At 44.8% G+C, this 26172-nt stretch overlaps 1 protein-coding gene across 7 annotated transcripts in view; it reads left to right on the top strand.

Moving 5' to 3' along the window:
- Positions 1-2589: 2589 nt before the first annotated feature.
- TRAF3IP2 (TRAF3 interacting protein 2) overlaps positions 2590-26172 on the top strand; it is a 41350-nt gene continuing 17767 nt past the window's right edge. For 2 of the 7 annotated variants that reach the window (XM_032650687.1, XM_032650686.1), the window contains exons 1-2: positions 2870-3103; positions 14974-15807. In XM_032650687.1, the coding sequence (XP_032506578.1) occupies positions 15716-15807 (92 nt within the window). In that variant the 5' untranslated portion in view covers positions 2870-3103; positions 14974-15715. Of the gene's footprint in view, positions 3104-14973; positions 15808-23717; positions 23935-26172 lie in introns of those variants that run through there. The other 5 variants (XM_032650684.1, XR_004352455.1, XM_032650685.1 and 2 more) reach the window with 5 other exon arrangements.

The following is a 26172-nucleotide window of genomic DNA, read 5'->3' on the forward strand; positions in this document are numbered from 1 at the left end:
CAAGAATACTGAGCAACTCTAGAATCTGGCAAACACAAATCCTCCCCTCCTAGACTTTTAACTAGAGGGAGAGGGCTGGCCCAGCTCTTAACTACTCCATTATGCATACAGCAGCCATCACCATATGTAAACACTGCACTTTGGGAACTGGCACAGTCTCGGCCCCACCCTTTTATTGCCTACACCTTTCCCCACCCACATTAAGCATTGTTGTCAAGAATTGTGCAAAGAAAACAAGTTATGTGGGCTCCATCCAAGCACATAAGGAAGGACAGACTACAGCAGGGCAACAAAGGAATGGGAGGAAACGTCCCCACCTAGAAGTGAGACAGTTCAGGAATCCTTCTCCACAGACTATCTGGCTGACCCTGGTGAGGTTACTCCAAGTCTTGAGCCTCAGATTCTTCAAAGGTAAAGTGGGAATGACAGTAGTAAATGCATCTCACAGGACTGTTTGCAGGATTAAATGCACTAGCAAGTAGTATATGGTAGGTCCTCAGTGAAGAGTTCCTCTCCTGGGACTTCCCTGGTGGTCCAGTGGGTGAGACTGCATGCTCCCAATGCAGGGGGCCAGGGTTCGATCCCTGGTCGGGGAACTAGATCCTGCACGCACACCGCAACTGAAGATCCCGCGTGCCGTGACTAAGACCTGGTGCAACCAAAATAAATGAATAAATAAATAAATAAGAAATATTTTTTAAAATAAGAGTTCGTCTCCTGTGATGCCAGCTAAAAGGGTGTGTGTATTAGCCTGAGAACACCAGGCGGTACTGCTGGGGGCCAGAGGTGTTCATTTCCTAGGCTCTCTGACACTTTCCCTGTCATCCATATTTCACTGTAACTGCCTCAGGCCATATTGCAGATGGAAGTTTCTTGTGTTCAGGACACCCTCTCTAAACAGTTTACATCCTCAGGGCCGCTTTCAGTTGGGGCCCCAGCAAGGGCTTCCTAGGTAGGAACCATTAACTCCTTCCCCCAAGTGCTGCCTTTCTGCTCGGGATAAACTGAGATGGGAGGAAGGCCCAGCTACCAGCAATTAAAAGCAGCACTGCAACACTTGGTATCTCCCCACAGAGCCCTTAGGCTCACATCTGGGGAAACAGTTGGTGGGAGAATTGGAAAAAAAGATTCCTCTTGTTCTTCCTGATGGGTTGTATTCCAAAGGCAGTACTTGACAGAAGCATCTTTCAGGCTTTTCCCAATCCATTTAAGGGCATCTAAGAGAAATGAAAAGTATCTTCACCCTGCCCTTTCTTTGATCTCCCTCTTTTTCCTCCTCTTGTCATTCTTCTTGTCTTTTCTAATTCTCATCTCCTAATACTGATAGCTTTTTCAAAGTATCCTGGTACCAACTGCTCCGCATGCAAAAAAATGCTATTTTCCCCCAAACTAAAAAAAGATTATTATAATAATAATTTTGAGGCAGAAAGCTCAAGGCCAAGCTAATAAGTACAATTTTTAAATCTTTTTTTAATGAATGAAAGTACTACACACTTGTTGGAAAAGGAATCCAACATATGTATACTATACATACACATATGTATAGTATACATATTTTATATCAATACTATAAATAGGATAAAAGCCCTCTGTTCTGACCCATTCCCCTCAATCCTTTTCCCCAGAGGTGATCACCACTTAACAGACTGGTATGCATTCTTCCAGACATTTCTGTCATTTTTGGTCATTTAGCAGATATGTAGTACTTGCCAACTATGTTCTGGGCAGAGTGATAGGTGTTGGAACCAATGGTGAATAAACATAAATAAATAAATAAATAAATATATATATATATACACACACACATGTATTTGTTATATCTATTGGCAAAAATGAGATTATGTTTCTCAATGAATAATATCTCAGAGCCACTTTTCCTTGTATGTGGAAATAAATATATCCATAAATAAATATTTATGGTTTTTAACAGCTGTGTAGTATTCCACTGTAAGGATACACCAAAATGTATACACCCTGTATATGTCATTTTAAAAACAAGCAGCATTCCCTCTGCTTGCAGAACATAGAGCAACCTGCTCCACATGGCTCACTTGAACAGAACCTGGAGGTCTGGATAGGGACGCTCTGGGGCCCGTCCCCTGCTCGAGGGTAGAGGGGTGGCCAGCCGAGTGGGCTGACCCTTGGGACTCAGCAGGCACGCAGAGCGTCCAGGAGCACAGTGCCCCTGCCCAGCACCCAGCTGGCCAGTGGGCAACTGAGTTCACACCCGGGTCCCTCTGACTCCAGAGCTGCGGCCAACACAGCTCCATTACAGTCTGCCGTCTGGTCATCCTGTTTCTAGCATCTCCTTTGGCAATAAACTCTGTAGGCACTGATTAAGCAAGGAGAAGGATAGGTGAGGAAATAAACTTGAGTATGTGAAAAATGCAGCCAGAGGAGGGCTGTGTGTGTGTGTCAGGGGCGGGGGGTGGTTCTCAAAACTAGTCACTTTTTCATGCCTGTGGATGGGGCAGGGTGTGTGTGTGTGCGTGTGTGCCTGTGTGTGTGCGTCTGTGCGTGTTTGTGTGGGTAGGGGGATGGACAGTGAGTCCTCCCTTTGTGATTAAGAGCAGCAAATGCAGTTAGAGACAGTAAGAAGTTTCTGCTTCATACTCCTCCCCATGATCTGCCCCCAGTTTCCTCCTCTGGAGCTGCTAATGAATAACCGATCTTAACACCCAAGTTCAATCCGCTCCCCAGGCACCGTCTCAGGCCAGGGTACCAGGACAACGACGACGCTGAGGTCCAGGGCAGTGGGAACATTCCTCAGCAGTTACTTAGCTGGGTGGTTAAAAAAGAAAAATGCAGCCTAATTGGCCAGTGGCCTTTTCTAGTGAATGAAGGAGGTTTCTGTTTTAAGAAATAAAGTGACTTCTCAGCGGCTGTTGATTCACTGCCCACAGGGAGATTTTTGAGCCGAGGCTTCCTAGCCTCGGTAGAAATTTGCATACAACTTCCACTTCCTGCTTCGGAGCCTGTTCCGGCTTTACCTGGGCCGGGAGAGGGTGGAGGGAGGCCCGGCGCGACCCAAGGTGGAGTGACCCAAGAAGGAGATAGCGCGATCACCCCGTAGCCCGGTCTGTTTGTCCGTGGTGGCTCTAAGGTAAGTTGTTCAGAGTTGTCACCTGCCTCGCCTTACTTCTTTTTGACCTGTTTCCCAAAACAGTTTTCTCCTTTACTGAAATGTGCTGCCTTACTTTCCTCCACCCGCCTCTCCCCACCTTTCGTTTGTTTGTGTACAGAGAGACCAGCTTGGGCTGGGAAAATGACAGCTACATTTCTGCTGTGAGAAAATGCTGGTGGTTTAGTGTTTCAGACGGGCGAGCGAAGATTAACTCTTTGAGGAGTGGAGACACACACACACACGCCTGTGTTTGAGTACTTAGTGTCCCCACAAGTTTTGATTAAGAAGACAAGCCCCATTCTCCAGGGAGGGAGCCGGGGATGGCACAGATTAAGGAATTGGCTTCCAGCCTCAGACACGTCAGTGGCAGAGATGGAGGGAGAACTCCCAAGTTTTCTTGATCCCTTTTTCACTCTGGGGAAGAAAAATCAACACCACGTTCTTGGGCCAGGAAGTTCATCTCCGCTCTGTGCTGGCTGTGGCGCCCTGTCAGCTCCTCTCCCGCAGCCCTCCACCCTCCCAAATGACCCAGACATTTGCTGGCACGGACAGTAGGCCTGAGCGTTTAAGGAAAACCAGGGGAGAAGTACTATTATTTGATCTTAGAAGCTAATCGAGCATCCTATGACTTTCAAGTTCAAGATGATTTCTTAGCATAGGGGGATATTTTTTAATGAACGGGGGAAAAAAGAGACCAAATAAATAATAAAAGCAGAGGACAAGAAACTTGGTTTCAAGTTCTCCCTCCACTCCTTGCTGGCTCTGTGACTTATGCAATTTACTTTGGTTTCCCTAGGCCTGGATTTCTTCATCAATAAAATGTGTGTGGGGTGGTGAACTAACAAGATTATGTCGAAAGTCTGACGAAATAAGGCTGGGGTGATGGGGATCCCAGAGGGGTAGCCATAGTGGGTGGTCTTAGAAGAGTGCGTTTCGTTTACTGATTACTCAAATACATTCATCTTACCTCTTGCTACTAAGAGATAGTTAGTCCCTGGAGGAAAAGGACTCCTTTCTTAATCCTTCTCTACCCTCTAGCACTCAGTATACTATCAAGCACCTTGTAGGTGCTCGGGTTTCTTCCATATAAGCTGCTCTGATTTGTTTCACTTATCTGCTCTCGAGGCAAAAGGTGAAGCCATAGCCTGGGTCAGAGGCTGAGAGCGGGGCGTGGTGTGCTGGGCTGCCACGTGGCTCTGCAGGAGGCTGCCTGGAATTTAGGTGTTATTCTTGGCTCTAGTTAAATAGGAGAAAGCAGGGGGTTTCTTGAATTAGTTTATGTCCCATTTGGGTTACCCAGGAAGAACCAGTCCGTACACTTGCCCACAGAGTCAAGGCAGGCCCGAGAGCTGGCAGATGAGCCTGGCTCCAGAAGGCTACGTTACTGACTTAGCAGGAGCTGGAAACCACTCCTTGGCTAGACCAGTCACTGTGTGTGGGGCCTTTAATGGGGGGTGAAGGGAAGCTGTGAAGCACATCTAGATACCACGTAAGGGTGATGACTAGGATCAGACGCATTATTTGATGACCGACACACAGAATCCTTAAGCTTTTCCAAAAAAATCCTGATTGTTTCTTTTGAGCTGTTACTCTCCCTCCATACAGTTCAAACAGGCCCTCACTGTGTGGGATGGACGGACTCACGGCTTTCTGTATTGCTCAGCTGTTTCTGTGGAATATCAAGGCCCTGGTATAGCCCCTGTCATGCTTTTAAATGGCTCTCTCTATCACCCTGGGATGGGAGGACAGGAATTTCAAGATGTTTCACCTGTGATGAGTTACTGATTTTTCTTTTCAAATAACATGCACCACTATCTGAAATCAGGCTGTTATTTGCTGCCAGCCTAGCTTTGATCCAGAAAGGCCACCCACAGTCATTCCTCATCTGGTGTCATTTGTGATGAGGTGGCACTAGACAGAAGCCCCTGCTCTGCTCCGTGCCTGGGGTGGGCTGACTAGGAGTGAAAGCATGTTGGGGAGCAGGCTTTTAACTCGGGGGTACTCACTTTGGGAGGGTGTAAAGGTGGAAAATATTTAAGCCTGCTTCTCTCAAGATTAAGGTGTTAGTGATTTTCAAATGCTCTGAAAATAAGAGAAGAAGGCAGTCATAGTTGCACGAATTCAGAATCATAGTTGCAGGCACTCAGAAAGATCGATTATGCGGGTAGTTTGTCTAAATTAAATCTACGTTTAGAAGAATTGAAATCTCGGAAATATCCTGAATTCTAATCATTTTTCTGCTACAGGAAAATTTAGATTAGCCTTTCAAAACACATATGCATTGCAGGCAACTGCTGCAGGGAAAACAAAAAAGAGCACACAGAGGAGCCATATTAAACTTTAAGTTCCTTTCAGATCCAACGAAATGACCCCTAATGTTTGATCACAGTTCCTTATCAAAACAACCCTGCAGGCCTTCCGTGAGAAAGCATCTGAGGATTAGAATCAAGAAGCTCTCCCCTTGGGCCTCTCCTGTTTCTTCCTAGTGCATTGTCACCGAGATATTTTTAGTTCCTGAAACCCAGGCTGTCCTTCTCCCTCGGACATTTGACATTCCTTGTGTCTCTTGCCCAGCAGGCCTCCTACTCGCCCACATGTGCTTCAATGCCTGAGTGTTAAGCTCACCCTGTGCCTCTCTGTGTGTGTGTGTGTGTGTGTGTGTGTGTGTGTGTGTGTGTGCATGTGTATGTGTACAGATGTGTACACAAACCTTCCTGGGGACCAGAAGTTGTAAATTGGCTGAGGGAGGAAGGTGGGCTTTCATCCCCTCGTGATTCGCAGAGCTGAGCCAGTTTGGCGTGGTTCCCTGATAAAGCAGCTGAGATCAAGCTATTCAGGACTGACTGGAGCCCCCAGCCTGCTTGACCCCCTTCTTTCATCCTGAAGACGCAGGCTGGCTGGGGTCTGGGCAGCTCCCTGAGCGATGATGGAAACTTGGCCCTTCCCCACCTCACTGTTTTCCTGCGCTCATGGTTCCAGTGTTTTTCCTTCTTCCACTCCCAGGCGGGGTCCCAGGTCTCCCTCCCACCTCCGATTTCCCTTCCTCCTCCTCTGTGCTGTCTGCCCAGATTCTTCCCAGCTCAGCAGCTTACCTGTAACACTCTTGCCTTTTGCCTGCATTCATTCTTTCCCTTCCCTTCCAACTATAATACGTAAAAATCACAGTTTAAGCAATATGTAAAAATCACAGTTTAAGCAAGCCTCTCTCCTCCACCAATAAAGGACAAGTTTTTTAAACTTTTCCTTCAAGGTTTCCCACTCTCCTTGCTTCTCTTCCATTTTCCTTTCTTCCTTTCTATCCCTTCTCCTCCCTCTGCCGATTTTTTTCCCTTTCTGCCCCGTCTTTTCCTCACTCTGGGGTCTGAACCTAATTAAGAATCACGAACGTTTGTTTAGAGAAACATTATCTGAAACAAAACAAACAAACAAGAGAACCCATGGGCTGGTTTGAGGTTGTTCTCTAAACGGTTTTTACCAGCTTCCAGCGTTGTGGAGTCAGTCCTTTCCCGTTAGCCCCGTCATTGAGTTGAGCAGCTCAGAGGAGTTGCAGAGCAAACTTCCGCACATCAGGTCGGGTCACGCTGCACCACCTTCAGCCTGCTGTGAGCTGTACTGTGCAGGGTATGAACAAGAGCCAGTAAATGTTCCCTTGTCTCCAGGGCTCACCACTGCTTCCAATCCTCTGGCAAACCAAATGGAAGAACTTCTCTGTCTGGGAAATTCTGCAAGTGAACTTGGAAATATTTCTTCACTGGAATTTGAACCTGAGCCACACAGTTCACTCAAAACCAACTTCCACTAAGCAAACCAATGTTGGGAGAGTTTGCATGCGTTGGGGCAGTAAACAAAGAACATTAATGAGTTTAAAGATTTTTTTTAAATCCCAAATTTTTGGACAGTTATGAAAAAAATTACTCCCTGGAGAATGAAGTAAGACCTTGAGAATCTGTTGACTGCAAGGACCTGGTCCAAAGTGCATCTGAGGATCTTCCTAGCTGTAAATTTATATATTTATTAATATGTCCACCTGAAATATTCATGCTGTGTGTCTCTAGGACCCTTCAACCCTATTGTTGACCCAAAGAATGCTTTTTTTTAAAAATCCAAGCAGTTGGTAACAGCAAGCCTTGATCATTTAGGAGCTGGTAATGTGGTTTATTAATTACTCAGGCTGCTCACTCCTGCCCTTCCTCTGTTTCTTGCTCTGCTATTTGTCTTCTTCCAGGGACATAACACCTTCATTAAATCCCATCCATCCTTGCCTCAGAGGCGTCCCCTGGGAGATATCCCCTCTCTAGATGCATCGCCAGTTATCCTCACCCTTTGTTTGTGCCCTGTCAACAAGTTTTCAATTTACTTAGAATTCAGTTTATGATTAAAATTTAATGAGATCCAATCAAGCGCTTTTCTCAAATCAAGATGCCTCTGCAGTCTCATCCATGGCGTGAAGGAAAGCCATCACAGGTTTCCAGCCTGGCCATTCTTCATAAAACACAGGTGGCATGTATCCACGCCTCCTTAGCTTCAGGGTGAATGGTTCTGAAACCTATCTATTCCAGGAGCTTCTAGGGTTTACTCAGCTCCTGCCATCCCCTTTCTCCCCTCCCTCACATAGCTGTACAAGTCAGTGCCCCCAGCTGAGAATCAAGTGGGTTCAGTGCCCAGGCTCTGGTGCTTGAACTGCTTGGATTTGAACACTAGCTAGGCTACTTACTGGCCCTGTGGCGTTGGGAAAGTTACTTACCCTCCCTGTGTTCAGTTTCCCCATTCCTAAAACGGGGCTGACAACAGTACCTACAAATAGGGTGGCTGAGAGGATAAGTTAATACATGTAAAACACTTGGAACAGTATTTGACACATAGTAAACATTTAACAAATATTAACAATTATTGTTAACAAAGGGTAAGGTTTCTTAAGTATATCCATTTCATTAGGTTTATATTGATTTCTCAGCATAATCTATATCAGAACTTGATAAACTACAACTGTCGAGCCAAAGGTGGCCTATGGTCTGTTTCTGTACCTGCCTATTGCTAAGAATTTATATTTTTAAAGGGCTGTTTAAGAACAAACAAACTAACTGAAAAGCAGGGTATGAGACAGAGACGGTATGTGGTCCACAAATGTGAACTATTTACTATCTGGTTCTTTACAGAAAAGGTTTGCCAGTGCCTGATCTATGTGGTTTAATGGAAAGAGGTAGGAGATCTATAGGCTAGAATTGGCGGTGACTTTGGAGAAGCTATTTAACGTGCCCACGGCTCTGTACAATAGGAATGGTGAAGTGAAACCACGTACCTCGCCTGGGACCCAGCTGTTTTAAGGACCAGATGAGATGGCGTATATCGAATCTGCCAGAAATACACATGTTGGTTAAAAAGATATGGTCTCCATACATTAGGTTCATATAATAGGTTTAGCGTCCCGGTATAAAACAAGTGAACATTGTCTAGAAAAACAGTTCTAAAGCCAAATCACTTGTTGTTGTAAAAATAACAAAATAGCCATTGTTTTGGGAGAGCTTGATATGGGCCAGGCCCCACAGTCAGCACTTTATTTACACCTTCTTCTTTTACCCTCCCCATTTTCCCCACTTTACAGATGAGAAAAATGAGGCCCAGAGAAGTTAAGTAATTTTCTCAAGGTCACACGTCTAATCGTGCAGCTAGCAGAGAAAGAATTTAATCATGGGGAGATTGAATCTAGAGCCTGTGCATTTAAGTCCTGCATATTTTCCACATCCTAGAAATATGTATTTATTCAGGGTAAGCCTGTCTGGATGGCAGAAGCCCCAGTTAACTGTGAACGTGGACATCATATCTGTGAATATGTGCCCTATGCACACCAGGATGGGGTCTAAGAGACCTGCAGAAAGCGAGGCGGGCGTGATGGGAGGAAAAGAAGCTTTGGGATGAGCGATGAGATAAGAAAGGTAGTGCTGCGAAGACTGATAGGCTCTGTTTTGAGAAACTAATAATTTAAGGCAGAATGTGCTGGAGGAGAGAAAGGTTGCTGGGAACAGACATGAGCAAAGACTTGGAGGCAGCAAAAGAGAGAGAAAGAGAATGAATAGGAAATTCTGTGAATGGGACACCAGGGAGCATTGTCACAGGGGATGTCAAAACTACAGATGTCTGGATAAGGTCTTATCTGCAAAGCCAGGCTACGCAGGAAGGGTAGAGGGCAGAAAGGAAGCGAGAGAGGCTGGGACAGAAAAACTGACAGAGAGATTTGAAGAAAGATGCTGGTCAGAATCTAAGAGCTGGAACCACAGCTCACAGTCCAAAGGGCAGTGAGATTCCAGAGAAAGAAAACTGCTGTCTCTTGGGTCAGATCAGAGTAAGAACCAGGCTCACATACACCACGGTTTCACCTGGTTGTGTGGCCCTGGGACTAGCCCTCCATTCCTAGCTTGCGCCACCCCAGTCCCACCCACTCCTACCGTGGACAAATGTCCCCATCCTCTGCTGAACGGTCTTTTGTATTTTATGGGACGGTTCACTCTCTCCTGGGTGGTCTCAGCAGTGCCTCGCTCACATTGATTCTTAATCTTTGTGAACATCAGAATCACTGGGGGAGCTTCTCCTTTTCCTTTTTTATCTTTTAAGTAGATATACAGGCACTTGGTACAAAACTTAAAAGGTAAAAAATGCTCTGAAAGGCAAGTCCCTCTCCTGCCCCTGTTCCCAGTCACCCAGTTCCCTTCCCAGAGGCATCCTCTGTTCCAGCTTTCGGATGTGATGGTGTGGGCATATACAATCTCAGCTCGTACAAAGGGTGGTGTACTCTACACACTGTTCTGCTCTTTCCTTTTTTAACTTCACAGTAAATCTTGGAGATGGTTCCACATCAGTTCACACAGCACTTCCTCAGTCTTGTCAAAAAGATGCAGTGTTCATTGTAAGGTTTTAAAAAGCAGAACCTTTTTGGACGCGTGGGTTGTTTGTAGTCTCTGCTGTTACAAACATTGCTGCATTGCCTATCCTCATAGCCTCTTCGTTTTAAATAATATGTGCATATCTCTGTAGAGGAAATTCTTGGAAATGAAATTACTAGGTCAAAGGACATAAGATCTTAAAATTCTGATAGTTATGGCCAAATTGTACAGATTACACCCCTTGGCAAAATATGAGAGAACCTATTTACCTGTGGGACTTAAACAGCAAAAAAAGGGAGCCCTGGCCCCGCCTCAGAATCTCTAGGTGTGAGGCCTGGAAATCTGTATTGTGAGCCTCAGAAAGCGCTTCTGAAGCAGAAACTCTCCTGTGGTCCCTGGCCAGCCAGCCTCTCCCTTCCCCCAGGGGTTTGAAGCGATGAGCTAGACGTGGCTGTCGTGCTCCAGCCTCTCCCCGGCTTCCGGCTTGGAACACTCTTCCCTTCATATCTGCATGGCTTGATTCCTTCCAGCGTCATCCTGTCTAGAGCACCGCCAGCCCTGGGGCTCACCAGGGCCTGGCTGGCAGGTCTTCTGTCCCCCTCAGGGGTCATAGACTTCTCCTCTAGGTCATGGCTAGAAAACAGGGCTTTTCCACTTAAATCCAATTGCCACCCGCTGTTAAGGATGGGAGCACAGGCTGTGCCAGGGTTACAACTGCCTGGACATCATATAGAGACAGGTCTGGAATAAAACAGGGAAATTAGAAATGGTTAGGAGCGATGAGATACTGAGTTAACTTTTTTCAACGTGCATTATTATTTTTTTTTACAATATTGACATTAAAGACCAAAAAGTAAGGCTTCCCTGGTGGTGCAGTGGTTGAGAGTCCGCCTGCCAACGTAGGGGATGCGGGATCGTGCCCCGGTCCGGGAGGATCCTGCGTGCCGCGGAGCGGCTGGGCCCGTGAGCCATGGCCGCTGAGCCTGCACGTCTGGAGCCTGTGCTCCGCAACGGGAGAGGCCACAACAGTGAGAGGCCCGCGTACACCAAAAAAAAAAAAAAAAAAAAAAAAGACCAAAAAGTATAACTGTCATTTCCGACCCAAGCCACTGATCTGCCCAAGGCCCTCTGATGTGGCATCGGTGTGTAGTTTTTCTCTGTGACACCCTTAGGAGGGTGGCAGGGTTTTTCTGTCAGTTCTGGCCGGGGTCTAGGGCTGGAGGGGCCCTCGTGGTGACTGCAGGCCTGCCCCACCCTCTGCTGTTCTTCACGAAGCTCTGAGAATGCAGGAGGAGACCAGCTGCTTTCGCGTCTGAAGCAGAACAGATGTCCCAGCACGCTGGGTGGTGGACTCACTGTTATTCTGCCAGTGAGGGTTCAGGTCAGCCCTGCCGTTGGGGGGTGGGACCTCTTCAGGCATGGCCCAGGCCCGCCTCGGGGCCTGACACTTAGTGGAACTTAATACATATTTGAGAGGAAGAGAGGAAGAGGGAAGGGTATAATTTCAAGAACTCTGAAATCCTCCCTGCCACATTTCATGAGCCTGAGATCCTCACTGTCAAGGATCCTTCCAGCTACATGGATCTGTCTCCTCTCTGAAACAGGCATCAATCATTCATTCATTCAACAAATATTTATTGAGCACCTACTATGTACCAGGTATAGTTCTAGATGCTGGGTATACAGCTGTGAACAGAAGAGTCAAAAATCACACCCTCATGAAATTTACATTCTGGGGAAGTGGGGAGACAATAAACAAGGAATGTACTAGATATTTGTATTTATAACATACATTTTATAGTATATATAGTGGTGATAACTGCTACAGAGAATGATAAAGCAGGGAAGGGAGACAGAGAATGCAAGAAGCATGTAAGAATTTTAGAGGGTGACCAGGGAGCCCTCACTGAGAAAGCAAGAGCTGAGTAAAGACCTAAAAAAGAAAGGAATCAAGCCATGCAGATATGTAGGGGGAAGAGTGTTCCAAGAAGAAGGCACAGCAAGTGCAAAGGCCCTGAGGTAGGGCCTTTGATTTCCTGTATTAGTTGTCTTCCTTGAGCTGGATCACAAGCAACTTGAAGGCAGGAATAATGTTTTATGTCTTAAGAAATAATTTTGTTTACCTTTCACAATATACCCTCTTGTACCTTTTGAGTTTTTTGTCACTTGTAGGTATTACCATTTGTAAAAAAATTTTAACTGAGCTTATGCCTCAGAAGAGGGGGTACACAGCACAGAGTTGGACACATAGTAAGGTTCAGTAATCATTTGCTGTTTGAATATTTGTACAAATTTGAAACATCAGAGTTCATTTTGTTTTTTAAAGATTACTAATCCCATAGCTTTCCTGAAAGGTTGTTCACTGCCATGCCGGGTTTATTCACTATCATCTGAGGCACCGTCTGTTCATTTTCAGACCAATTTCAACGCTAGAATTCCCACCCTAGGGTGGACCTCAGATTCCCAGTCACCGACCGCACTCCGGAGATGACCACATTTGTCACCCTTTTTATTAGCTTCCTCCAAGTCCTTGAAGGTTCCTCGGCTAGAAGAGAATTTGCAACTTTTTAAATTTAATTTAATTTTTTTAGGGAAGCACTTCTAAGGTATTCACATTTGAAGACCCAGGGAGAATATAAACAATTGTACCTGAAGTGTGGAAAATGAATATGAATTGCATATCAAGAAATAGCTAACAGCATTTAGTTCTCTTGCTGGCTGGTTCACTGGCTGCCACTCTTACCCCGACCACACCCCCCCCACCCCCCCCCATTCAGCTGTGGGCCCACAGATGCTTGCAGGAGATTACGCAACACTCAGCCAGCCCTTCGGAAAATACTTCTGTTTCCTGACCGGCTGAAGAGCATGTTGTATGGCATATCCAATTTCATAGCTATAGACAAATTGTAAGAAAGAAAGGAAAACAATAGTGAACATTTTTAAATACTCAGTAGTTGAAATATGTGTGTTTTGGGTAGGTCTCATCAATTGAAATCGGTTGAAATTTGTGTGTTTTTACAGGGTCTAAGCAATTTAGGTGATGAGGTCTATCCTCTGCAGAGTCAAGGGGGAGGAAGTACACCCAGCCTAGACAGCAGCCTAGAAAAGAGCCAGCCCGGGGCAGGGGACACCAAGGCAAGGAGGGAGGGCCCGCAGGGACTTGGAGCCTGAGGGAATTTTCTGTTGTGCCAGAAAATGGTACAAAGGTTGTTTGCAGCAGATGGGTAAGTCTGATACCAAGTAAGTCAGAGAAGTGTTAGAGGGCATTCATTTGGCAGGGAGTGCAGGGCAGATTGAGGTCTCTTTCTATAAGCCAGGAAGATAAATTTGGTGGGAAACTACTGATCCCACTTCTGCTCTTTGGGGCAGCATTTTTCTTTTCTTTTTTTTTTTTTTGCGGTATGCGGGCCTCTCACTGTTGTGGCCTCTCCCATAGCGGAGCACAGGCCCCGGACGCGCAGGCCCAGCAGCCATGGCTCACGGGCCTAGCCGCTCTGCGGCATGTGGGATCTTCCCGGACCGGGGCACGAACCCGCATCCCCTGCATCGGCAGGCGGACCCTCAACCACTGCACCACCAGGGAAGCCCTGGGGCAGCATTTTAAAATGTGTGCTGTCTTCTTGCCATTGGGTTGGGTACTGGGCACAAGAGAAGGGGAATTCATAATTTTCCAACTTGTCTTAGCACAATAACTGATGGGCATCGTGCCTTTGGGCACAGTAAGCCCTCAGTGAGTGTTTGTGGTTGAAATAATACATGGATAAAATAGGAATTTAAAAATCCACACACCCCCGCCCCACACCACCCCTTCTCCCTGTATGGCACTTGAGGTATGCTATGTACGAGGCCTGTACGGAATAGATGGCCAGGATTGTTCTTTTCACTTCCTCACTCCCACTATCCCTGCTCTGGAGCCTTCTGCAGGCCTCCCGTCATCACCCTGTGACATCTTTTTCCATGACCTGCCTCCTTGCTTCCTCTGGAGCCTAAGCATCCTGGGACATCATCTCAACCAATCTTCTGATAAGGGGAGACGAATTTTCTTTCTCATTCTGTTATGTTGATTGAGAGTTCTGTTTTTATAGGTAAAACCAATATTACCTGGACTGTGGGCTAACTGCTCTGTGGGCTAAAGGCTAGTTTAGCGAGCCTTGTCCGTGCAGCTACTACATCACAGGCCAGATGGTCATGCAGGCATCGTGCAAGAGGGAATTAAGCCCTCCAAATAACCTATAGTTGTAAGTGGAAAATGTCACTATGACCTTTTTTCCAGTGCTTTTTAAACTCAGGCTTTAAAAATCTTTTTCTTAAATTGGGCAATAGTCACAGGGGGCAAAAGTTTAAAACTTCAGCAGGTAAAAACTCTCCCCCTCCCCCCCCTCAGCTTAGCTCCATTCTCAAAGGCAACCAGTGCACCAATGTCTTGTGTGTCCTCCATCCATGTTTTATACGTGTGCAAGCAGTTGTGCTCACACACACACACATTCCCCTCTCTTTATTTTTTCACACAAAATAACAGCATCGTATACACATTGGTCTGCACCTTGCTTTTCTTTAATCACTTAACAGTATATTTTAGAGATCATTCCACATTCGCTACTGAGATTTCTTTCATCATGGATTCCAAATACACATGAAACAACCCACATTCCGATTATTTCTCCTCCCTCAAAACTTGGCTGTTGATTTTCATCTGTGTCTTTCCCTTGCTGGTATATGACTTCTACCACATAATGGTCCAGTCACATTCTTTGAATCGCCTTCCAGATAAAAATATCTTAATAAGCCTTAGTGCCTTTGCCTGGAGGATAAGTGAACAATTTTACGTGATCAGGGCTCTGCCAGTGCATTGGTGTCACTCTACTGTTAATTTAAACCACATCTTGAATGAGGTCCCTTAAGGTCATAAAGCAGGGGACTCCAAGAAATGATCTGACTTCTGAGGCTGTGGCATGTTTTCTCTTGTTCCAGAAACTAGGATGATCCGAAGCATTCCTGTGGAGGTTGATGAATCAGAACCATACCCAAGTCAGTTGCTGAAACCTCTCTCAGAATATTCCCTGGAAGAAGAATCCGAGCTACCTGCTCCAGATACAAGGAACGTGGCACCCAACAACTTGTCTGCACCTCAAACCCTTCACTCTTCCTCAGGAGACTTTTCTCACGCTCACCCAACCCTGAAGCTTTCAAACCAGCAGCCTGTGTCCCAGCAGGTCACCTGCCTGCGCACTAAAGTCCGGGCAGAGAGTGAAGACAGCTTCTGGAGGAGACACCCAGACCCCGGCAAAGATTTTCCCTTGGGCTGCTCTGCAGCCAGCGAGCCTGAGGCTGAGTCTGTGGTTGGAGCCCTCACCCCGGAGCATCAGTTTTCACTTATGGAAAAACGTAATCAATGGCTGGGATCTCAGCTTTCAGCAGCTTCTCCTGACACTGGCCATGACTCAGACAAATCAGACCAAAGTTTACCTAATGCCTCAGCAGACCCCCCGGGCAGTAGCCAAGAGATGGTGCCACGGGCCCGGATCCACAGGAACCGAGCAGCCCCAGACCTGCGTACGATAGACACGGGATATGATTCACAGCCCCAGGACGTCCTGGGCATCAGGCAGCTGGAAAGGCCCCTGACCCTCACCTCCGTGTGTTACCCCCAGGACCTCCCCAGGCCTCTCAGATCCAGGGAGTTCCATCAGCTTGAACCTCAGAGGTATCCAGCATGTGCACAGATGCTGCCTCCCAACCCTTCCCCACAGGCTCAGTGGAACTATCGCTACTATTGTCCTGGAGGCCCCGATCACCTGGTGCCATGTAAGTGAGCTTTACCTCCTCTGGACATTCTGGGCTGGGTAACTGAGTAAATGGGAATCTCACGTCAATGTCTTGCATCGTTAGACCAGCACAGACAGATCAGAGGGCAGGGAGGACATCTTGCTTCCTGTGGGGCCTTCCGCATGTGATTGGATTTGCAAGGGGCTTTAGAATAATGCTTTATCTTGGCCCAGAGCCCGTTCCGCTTGGAACCTGCTTCTCTAGGAAACTTTAAGTATAAAACAGATGCCTCTCTAGGGTAGTTTTAAGTGAAACTTGCTGAGAGGCAGGGAGACGACTCAAATAACTTCTAGAAAACTTGGTTGCTATCCAAATTCTTGGGCATCTGGGTTTTTCCTTCTTTACATGCTTCTTCTCCACCTTAGATTTTTCAGAGAAAGGGGACTTCTGTCAAAAACATCAGAAGGTGCCCAGAACGTCATTGAGACTGATTTCATGCATTACATGAAGATCCAGTCGCTCCTGTGATCCCATTGCTAAAAGGCCTTTGGAGGTTGAACCATCAACATCTACCCTACCACCTAGCCACACTTGAGGACTGGCAGTCCCCCTAATTTGTCGAGCTGTTTCACACCCCCCTGCATTTGCCCACACTCTTCTCTCTACCCAAGATGTTTTTCCCCTTCGTGTACATTTGAACCAGTTCTATACCTTTTTTTCTTTAACTGCTTTTTTGAGATCTAATTTATACACTGTGAAGTTCACCCTGCCCCCATTTAGGTATACAATTCAATTTAGAGTTATACAACCATCACTATATACCTCTTTTAAGACTTAGCTCAAGTGTCCCTCTGGCAGTCTCCCCAGATCAGTCCCTCCTTTGGGCTCTCTGTTTCCTTATACTCTGCCTGTTGGGGCACCTAATGCCAGTATGGCATTTACTTGTGGACTTGTTTACTTCTCCTTCCAGACTGTAAGTTTTTGCACATTCAGCAAAGGTGTATTTTCTTTTTTTTCTTTTTTCTTTCTTTTTTTTTTTTTTTTTGCGGTACGTGGGCCTCTCACTGCTGTAGCCTCTCCCGTTGCGGAGCGCAGGCTCAGCGGCCATGGCTCACGGGCCTAGCCGCTCCGCAGCACGTGGGATCTTCCCAGACCGGGACACGAACCCGTGTCCCCTGCATTGGCAGGCGGACTCTCAACAACTGCGCCACCAGGGAAGCCCAAAAGGTGTATTTTCAATCCATAATTCTCCGGTATTTAGCACAGTGACCAGCATATACTAGATTCTTAATAAATTATTTCTGAATGAATGAATGAATAAATAATATGTATCAGTACAGTAAGCATCTCTGAAAGTGATAAAGTCTTAGACTGAGATAAAAGGTTCATCATAATTCTTGATGTCAGCTCTCTAAGACGCTGCCGGAAAATAACAATAGGGCTTTACAGGTGAAACATGGGGCTGGGAGGTGCAATATTTTTCTTAGCAAAATAAAACACCGTATCGAAAGCAGTTCAAATGGTCTGACCAAAGAGTCTGACCAAATCTGGTGCCTAGCTTTAAAATAAATTATAGAAATAATTACACATCCTATAATCAATCACAATTTATGTATTTATACATGTGCATTTAATATAGCTTTAGGAAGCTTAATAAAGCTTCCTAAAGCAAATGGAGCAACAGTAATTCATAATTTAAAAAAAAAAAGTGAGGTAAAGGAATTTAACTTAGAAGATGCTTGGAAGAAAGCAGGCAATAATGAATGTGAGTTAAGAGTGAGGCTAAGAGGGGCTTCCCTGGTGGCACAGTGGTTAAGAATCCGCCTACCAATGCAGGGGACACAGATTCAAGCTCTGGTCTGGGAAGATCCCACATGCCGCAGAGCAACTAAGCCCGTGCGCCACAACTACTGAGCCTGCGCTCTAGAGCCCGAGAGCCACAACTACTGAAGCCCGCGTGCCTAGAGCCCGTGCTCCACAACAAGAGAAGCCACTGCAATGAGAAGCCCGTACACCACAACAAAGAGTAGCCCCCGCTCGCCACAACTAGAGAAAGCCCGTACCCAGCAACGAAGACCCAACGCAGCCAAAAGTAAACATATATATATATATATATATATATATATATATCTATCTGCATGTGCCAAGTGCTCAGTAAGTATTTGTTAAAAAAAAAAAAAGGAGTGAGGCTAAGAGATGAGGAAGCAACGGAGCTTCGGGAGAAAGAGCCCCTGAGGTCTACAACTGGGACTCTGGTGTTGGTGTGGGATGCTGGGAAGTCAGCTGATTGGGAAGCAAGGACCTCACTTGTACTTTGAGCACCCAGGGATAGGATGGGTGTGGTGGCAGAGTTCCTTGAGCATGAATCACTCACTGAAAACTGAACCTTGGCAGGGTCAGGATTTGCATTTTTTTCTCAACGATTTCTAGGTTAAAAAGGAATGATTTTGTGGGAATAATACCACAAGATACTTCTTTTTAACATTCTACTATCTGCATTTAAAGATAATTTTTCTGATCATAATACTGATGTTTGTTCACTCTCAAAGTTGAAATATGCTCAAAAGCCATGTTTCCATCACCCAAAAATAATTCCTTATTGGGGTTTGACATATTTACTGGGCTTTTTCTTTGCATATATATTTAATATAAAACTAAAATAATTTCAGTGTAATTCTTCCAGCATCACCTAAAAATGCTGCATATTATTTCATCAGATGGATCTATCAAGTTGTTTTAAAGTTATTCTCTGTTGTTGGACATTTTAAGTAGTTTCCAATTTCTGATCCAAAAAGCAATGATATGATACATCATGTACATAAGTTTTTACCTGCATTTCTGATTAGTTTCTTAGATTAATATGTAGAAGTGTGAATACTTCATCAAGGACTTTGTGATACTAAGTCCCAAGCAGTTGCCTTTAACCACTAACAGGAGAAAGCCCCATTGTGATAGACAGAGAAAACATGGACTCACAATTTGAGAGTTCCAGGAAGATCTTCTCACTTGAAAATAGTTTTCCTGTTGAACCCTGAAATGGCATTGTTAGCAATCTAGTCTTTGGAAGTAAGCATTGCCCTCTTTGGGCAGGCTCTGTTAAAATGCAAACACTCCCACTGGGAATACTTTTAGTCTCTTAACACTTGCTTTCTCTCATCAGATCCCCTCCCCTTGCTCTCTATATTATTTCCTTCTCTTGAACTGGGGGAGGAAGGGGAGCCTAGGATCCTGGGAGTGAAGATAAGTGATGAAAGGCAGAGAGTAGAGAACTTGGACAGGAGAAGGGAATAATTCACAGAACACGTATGAGCAGCCAATAAGCATATGAAACCAAGCTTAATATTACTGAATTTGAGAAATGCAAAATTTTTAAAGATGTATTTTTCCCAATCAGGTGCACAAAAACAAAAAAACCCTGGGACAACATCTAGTATTAGTGGGTTTATGGGGAAATGAACTTCCCCATCTACTCTTGATAGGAGTATAAACTGGTACAGTCTTCCAAGAGACAATTTCACTATCAAAATTTTAAATGTGTCCTCTTTGGTCCAGCAGTCTCACTTGTAGGAATCTGTCCTATAGACACATTAAATGAACATAAAGAAATACCTGAATGAGGATGTTTATTAAAGCATTGTATTAGAGTAAGAATAAAAACAGTAAAATGCCTATCAATAAGGGGACAGAGTATAGTAAATAATTATAAATTAGTAAATTATAAATAATTATCAAATTATGTTATAAAGAATATACATTATTATAAATAAATTGTGATTTATTTATACCATAGACTACTAGGCCCCTGTTACATAGACTAAAATACACACTCTGACATAAAAAAGATTAAGGGAGAAGCATGAAGTGTTGATCCCATACATGTTATTTTTTTTTAATTATATATGTTAAAGACTCCATTAAAAAGTGTGTAAGATGGCCCCAACTGTTAACTGTGATCATGGGGGAAGGGGAACAAGGAATTAGGAAGAGATAGGGAGATTTTTCTTCTAACTCTACATATTTTTGTTGAATTTGTTAGAGCAGACAGGCATTACTTTTATAATTTAAAAAATAAGTAAAGGGACTTCCCTGGTGGTACAGTGGTTAAGAATCTGCCTGCTAAAAAAAAAAAAAAAAAAAAAAAGAATCTGCCTGCCAATGCAGGGGACACGGGTTTGAGCCCTGGTCCGGGAAGATCCCACATGCCGTGGGGCAGCTAAGCCCATGAGCCACAACTACTGAGCCCACGAGCCACAACTACTGAAGCCTACGAGCCTAGAGCCCATGCTCCACAACAAGAGAAGCCACTGCAATGAGAAGCCCACACACCGCTACGAAGAGTAGCCCCGCTAGCTGCAACTAGAGAAAGCCAGTGTGCAGCAACGAAGACCCAACACAGCCATAAATAAATAATTTTTAAAAATAAGTAAAAGTTAAAAAGAAAAAAGAAAAGTAAGGGGAAATGAGAGTGTACAGGTGGGCTCAGCCTAATCCACCCTGCATGTACCTTGGTCCTGGTTCCCAGGGGCATTTAATCACAGGGAAGAGGGTCAGGGTCGGGCTGGGTTTGTCAGGGAAATTCAGTGCTTACAGTTTCTCTTCAGGGCACTGCAAGCCCAAAATATTTATGAAGCCTCCAATAGCAATGGCTCCCAGGAAGGTTGCTGTGAGGATTAAATGAGATAATGTATTAAAGACACTAGGAAAGTGGCTGGCTTGTAGTAAGCCCTCAATAACTAGCAGCTCTTAGTTATTATTGTTATTATCTAAATGGATCCTGTAGCCAGCCCTGTAAAGTACTCCTCTACTTCTAGATCCCTCTCACTGGCACAGATTTTAAGCATTCAAAGCAGGTGTATAAATGCTTAGTTTCATGTCAGGACTGTAACTGCATTTAATTGCCAACAAAACCACTTCAAAAGAGCTGTTCATCTAAGTGATGCTCGTGCAGTTGGAAACCATGGCTACGTGGTTCTACTCGGCTTTAGAAGAGTATTACTTCCTCATCCGTTAATGAAAATATAAATAAATAATGATCACCATGCAAATGGCATACCTTAGCCTTTGCAAGTTAAAGCAAAACTGGTTACTGGTCACCCCTTTCATGTCAAAAAAAAAAAAAAGTTATCAAAGCAGGTGGAAACAAGCAGTGGGAAAAGACTGTTTCTTTCCTCCCCCCCACCCGCGGGAGAAGTCAGCCTCTTACTGCCTCAAAATCCTTCCCCTGAAGGTCACCAGACTGGAGATCATGGCTATGCAATCAAATAAAACCCATGACGCAAATAAATTGGGAGAAAAGAATGTATTAAGTCTAAAAGACTCATTTTACTGTAAAATTCTTGCTTTCTCTACCAAGGAGACTGAATAAAATAAACCTGTGGGCACGTGCCTCCTATTGCTCATATGGACCCCAAAGAGTGATTGTTTGTATGCTAGAATGCATGCACAATTAAAAGAAAGGAAAAAGCAAACCAAGTGGAAGAGATGAGAAAGAAAGGTGTTGCCTTTCAGGAACTACAGCTGTTTACAGCTGTGAGAGTTCCTGTAACAGTTTATGCAGGCCATTTTGTTTTCCTGGCTAAAGTGATTGCGTTATATCATCATGTCTTTTGACAACTTGAAAATCAGATTTTATTTTCTCTCTCATAAATTCTTTTAATACCATTCTTAATAAGGAAGAAAAATGTTGAATGTTTTGACTGAGAAGTGGAAAGCCTCGTTTAGGATTTGGTTTACAAATTCCAAGCGGTCAAAGCCCAGTAACACGAAGACCATGTGTACTCAGGCCAAGAGGATCGTAAGATTGACAAGTAACATACAGTTCTGGGCACCTATTCATGATGTGCAAGATTTGTATTTTTGTTTTGTGATTAACACTGCGTCAGAATCTAGGAGTTACTGTGCTAACTAATTACTTGTCTATCACATTCTACAGAGTGCACTCTCTTGATGGAATTTTAGGCATGAGGACAAGTCATTGGGGGAGATATTTTAGGCAGTGATTCTTAAGTCTACCACGTAGCTGGCTGCTGGCTTGCACACCTCTCTTACGCACTGAGTGTGGGTTTGTGTATCCAAACAAACATCCATAGACACACAGATTTCCTCTTTCTCTCTCCATTTGTTTTGAGCTACTAAGGAGAACTATAACCTATTTATTTCTATTCACCGCCTGCCTAGCCATAGAGGTTCAATAATACTTGTTGAATGAACAAAAAGAAATCTGTTCCCTACTTCCTGGGAAAAGGAGTGATTCCCTAATCATGAGTAGAGACTTTGTGATATCAAGCCTTGGAAAGGCCATCTTTACTTGTCTAATGGGAGAGCAGAGGAAAGAAAGGAGGTCAATGAGATTTGGAAACAGACCTTGTTCATTCATTTATCAGCTTATTCAACAAATATTTGCCCAGTTCTCTGCTAGGCACTGGGTGTGCAGGGGTAAATACAACACACATGGTCCTGTCTTTTCAGAGTTCACAGTCTACTGGAGATAAGTGTATAGATAAGAAGAAATTGGCAAACAAAATAACAAAGTGTATGTGTTATAAAGGAAATAGCCAGGTGTTAGAACAGACATTAATAGACAGGATGGTGAGAGGAGGCCTCTTTGAGTAGGACACATGTGAGCTGAAATCTAAAGGAAAAGAAGGTCCAGGAAGCAAGGAGTTTGGTGTAGTTAATGTACCAAAAGCAAGTGAGTGGGGCTAGAGCAGGGTGAGCAGGGAGAGAATGATATGCTAGAAAATGAAGGAGGCAAGGACTGTGGTAAGGAATTTGGATTTTTTTCTAAGTTAAACTTCTTTAGGAAAACAAAAGATTGAACTCTATAATCCTGAATAAGGAACTTAGAACAGTACTTGGCATGTAACAAGTACTCGATAAATGTTAGCCATTATATATATAGTACCCAGCTAAACTAGCAAGCCTTGGTCAAAATAGTGGAACAAAACTATCAAAATCTGAACGATGAAAAGACATTCATTTACCCAACAAATACAGATTTTATTTCACAACTTTTCCACACAACCAGCCAAATTCCAGACAAAACCAGTCAAGTTCCACTTACAAAAAGGAAACCTTGGGTTTCCCTGGTGGCACAGTGGTTAAGAATACGCCTGCCAATGCAGGGGACACAGGTTCAAGCCCTGGTCCAGGAGGATCCCACATCCCGTGGAGCAACTAAGCCCGTGCACCACAACTACTGAGCCCTCGTGCCACAACTACAGAAGCCCGCAAGCCTAGAGCCCATGCTCCGCAACAAGAGAAGCCACCGCAATGAGAAGCCCACGCACCGCATCGAAGAGTAGTCCCACTCGCTGCAACTAGAGAAAGCCCACGCACAGCAACAAAGATCCAATGCAGCCAAAAGTAAATAAATAAATTTATTTTAAAAAAAAGGAAATCTTATTTTTGATTGACCCTCTGATATTCAATATTTCTTTGCTTTAACAATCAAAGGACAGCATAGAGAACTATATTGTCAGTACCCTAATTTCAAAAATAGATGAGGTGGATCATTTTCATCTGCTCACACAAAGCAGTGTAAGTTTTTATCACAGGTGGCCATTTCAGAAATGAGAGTTACAGCTAATCAAACACTTAGCCCACATGCCTTAGTGATTTTAATGATATGATTAGTTGCTATGAGACAGAAACCTGTTGTGTGAGGAATAATCTGTTAGAAATCATATGTCCTTGATTCAAAGGCTTTTGATTAACAGCACTAACATCCACCTTCTGGAAAAGAAATAAACCCTATGATTAGAGCTTGGCAGTCATTTTAAAGCAAATAAAACCTTATTAGCCACTTTTTAATGGATATGGGAAACAAGAATGGCTCTAAGCATTAAAAACTTTCAAGGCCACTGGCAACGTTGCTCCTCTTCTTGTCTTCCTTCTTCCTACTTCCAGAGGAGACACTGAGAAATACCGCAGATGGAGAGCAGATGAGACATAGACAGTCTAGAAGACCCAAGACCTAGCAGGCAGACTGTGCAGTGCTCCATGGCTTCGCTTGTGTGCGTGTGTGAAGTTGGCTTTGTAACTCTTCGGTCTTCATTCATTCATTTATTGAGCATCCCCTGGGTGTCGGCTCTGTGCCTGGAGATGTGGTGGCAGACAGACACAGTTCGTGCTTTCACAGAGCTTAGAGTCTCGTAGGGAAGGCAGGTAAGAAGTTGACAAGAGTCATGCTTACTTATACAAACATGATGAGCATTAGGAAGAAAATAAAATAGGGAGATGGGATTTGAACAGGTGAATTCACTGGTGAACAGGTGATATCTGAGCTGAGCCCTGAATGTCGAGATGTTGATCTGTAAAGACACGGAGCAAAACAGTCTGGGCAGAGCGGATGGCAGACTCAGGGTCCCAGAGGTGGGGTAATAGCTTGGGGCGTTCAAGAAGAAGAAAGACAGCCAGGATAGCTGGGGCTTGGTGAGCAGAGTATAGTAGGAGGTAAAATCAAGAAGGGCAGAGACCCAATCATGCAAGGTGGATTTTAAATGCAGTGGGTAATCTCTGGAGGGTTGTACCTATAGCTGGTTTTGTAAATGGTCCACTCATACAAGACTCACCTAAAAACATGGCTGGCCTAGTGACCTGATAGCAGTGGCACTTTTTAACCCTGTTCCAGCTAGGGAAAAGAGCAGCAGGAGAGACCAGCCCTGTAGCCCTGGAATTCCAACTGGTGAGCTGGACCCCTTGGAATGTGTCTGACCTGCCCCAGGAAGGCTGTAAAGACAAAACCTCAGTTGTCTATTTTATTCTAGACCATAGGGGGCTCTGTGGTCCTGTCTCCCCATTCTTAGAGATGCCTTCCATGTCCTGGTCTTTATCAGCCAAGGGGCTGGGATAGACCCAGTCAGATCCTTTTATCCTCCTCCCTTTCCTTAAGCCCCTAATATCATAGGCAGGCCTAAGCAATAGCAGGGCAAGGGTCACGGTCAGGACCAGGAGACAACCTGGGTTAAGAGGGGTGTGGTCATTTTTGCCAAAGGAAGCAGGACAGGAAGGACCTAGCTGATGTCACAGGTCAGAGCAGACAATAGACTAAATCCAGGGATTCTGACCATGCTTGAGAGACTGGCTTGGGCACATTTCCAGGGTCACTCAGCCAAGTTTCCTGAGTCCAGACAGTGGGGCCACACTAGTGAAGTGAATACACATATTATTTGTCTTCTGTACTTGAGGCCAATAGTCCCCTAGATGTTCCCATGAAAACTTCAGTGGTTCCTGACTACTTACCAAACTAGGCATAAAGTTCTTAACCACATTCTGGTTCCAACCTTCTTTATCTGTTACTTTCTTGCTCACTTCCTAGTTTTATTTCACTTTACATCCCGGCATGTATCCTACCTACACGGCAGGCAAATTGGTTATTATTTATATAATCAGAGAAAGAATAAAGACCAATAAATATCTTTTGAAAACCAAGGTTCTTTCTTGCCCTAACTAGCTATGCCTCCTCCATCATCCAAGTTCTTACTTGGGCAGAGGTGGCAATGCTTGGATTACCAGGACGTGCTCATGGTTCATTTTGCAGGGTTATCCACTTGGCTCTCTCCAGTCCCTCTCCAAGCTAGGCCCACCCCTAAGATATATCAGAGCTCTCAGATTTCCCACACCTGAGCCCCTTTGGGCCCAGACAGTTCCCCCAGAGCCTTCCTCTCCCACCCTTCCTGGGTTCCCTTGCATCCCTCCTCTGACCTTCACTTCTCTTCTCTCACCTGGTCAGGCAGGTTGCCCTTCTTCCTTTGGGACTCTGCTACTCCTGGGCCTGGCTGGGACCAACTTTCTCCTAGGTTACAAATTCATATAAATCACTGCCAGGCCTGGCTTTGCTCTGAGACTGCCCTCCTCTAACTGCCCTGGCCCCAGGTGCACATAGCCTTTAGCAACAGAGGACTGAGAAAGTTGGGAGGTGTTGCCAACTGGTTGGTTACTTCCCAGAGGTATGAGCCAAGTTTTCATTCATTTACTTCTTCTTGAGGGATTGGTGTGTGTGTGTGTGTGTGTGTGTGTGTGTCCAGGGAAGGAAAAGAGCAAGTAGTGCTTCTGTATCTATCCTGAGGATAATTTCTCCTAGCCGTCGGTTCTAAAAACTTGGGGAATTATGGTAGGAATAGTGGTGATCTGGGTCCCTTGGGATGTATCTCACCTGCCCCAGGAAAGCTATAACAGCAAAACCTGGGCAGTATATCTTGTCCTAGACCAAAGGGGTCTCTGTGGTCCTACCTCCCCATTCTTAGAGATGCCCTCCAAGTCCTGGTCTTTATCAGCCAGGCAGCTGGAATAGGCTCAGTTTGGATTATTTAAAGCATCTTATTTAAATAGGGGCCTATGTGGAGCTTTGTACTTTCCAATTAGAACACCAAACTCATGATTTCACAGATGTTTTTATTTAGG

This window comes from Phocoena sinus, chromosome 12, assembly GCF_008692025.1.
Source record: "Phocoena sinus isolate mPhoSin1 chromosome 12, mPhoSin1.pri, whole genome shotgun sequence".
Classification (NCBI taxonomy): domain Eukaryota; kingdom Metazoa; phylum Chordata; class Mammalia; order Artiodactyla; family Phocoenidae; genus Phocoena; species Phocoena sinus.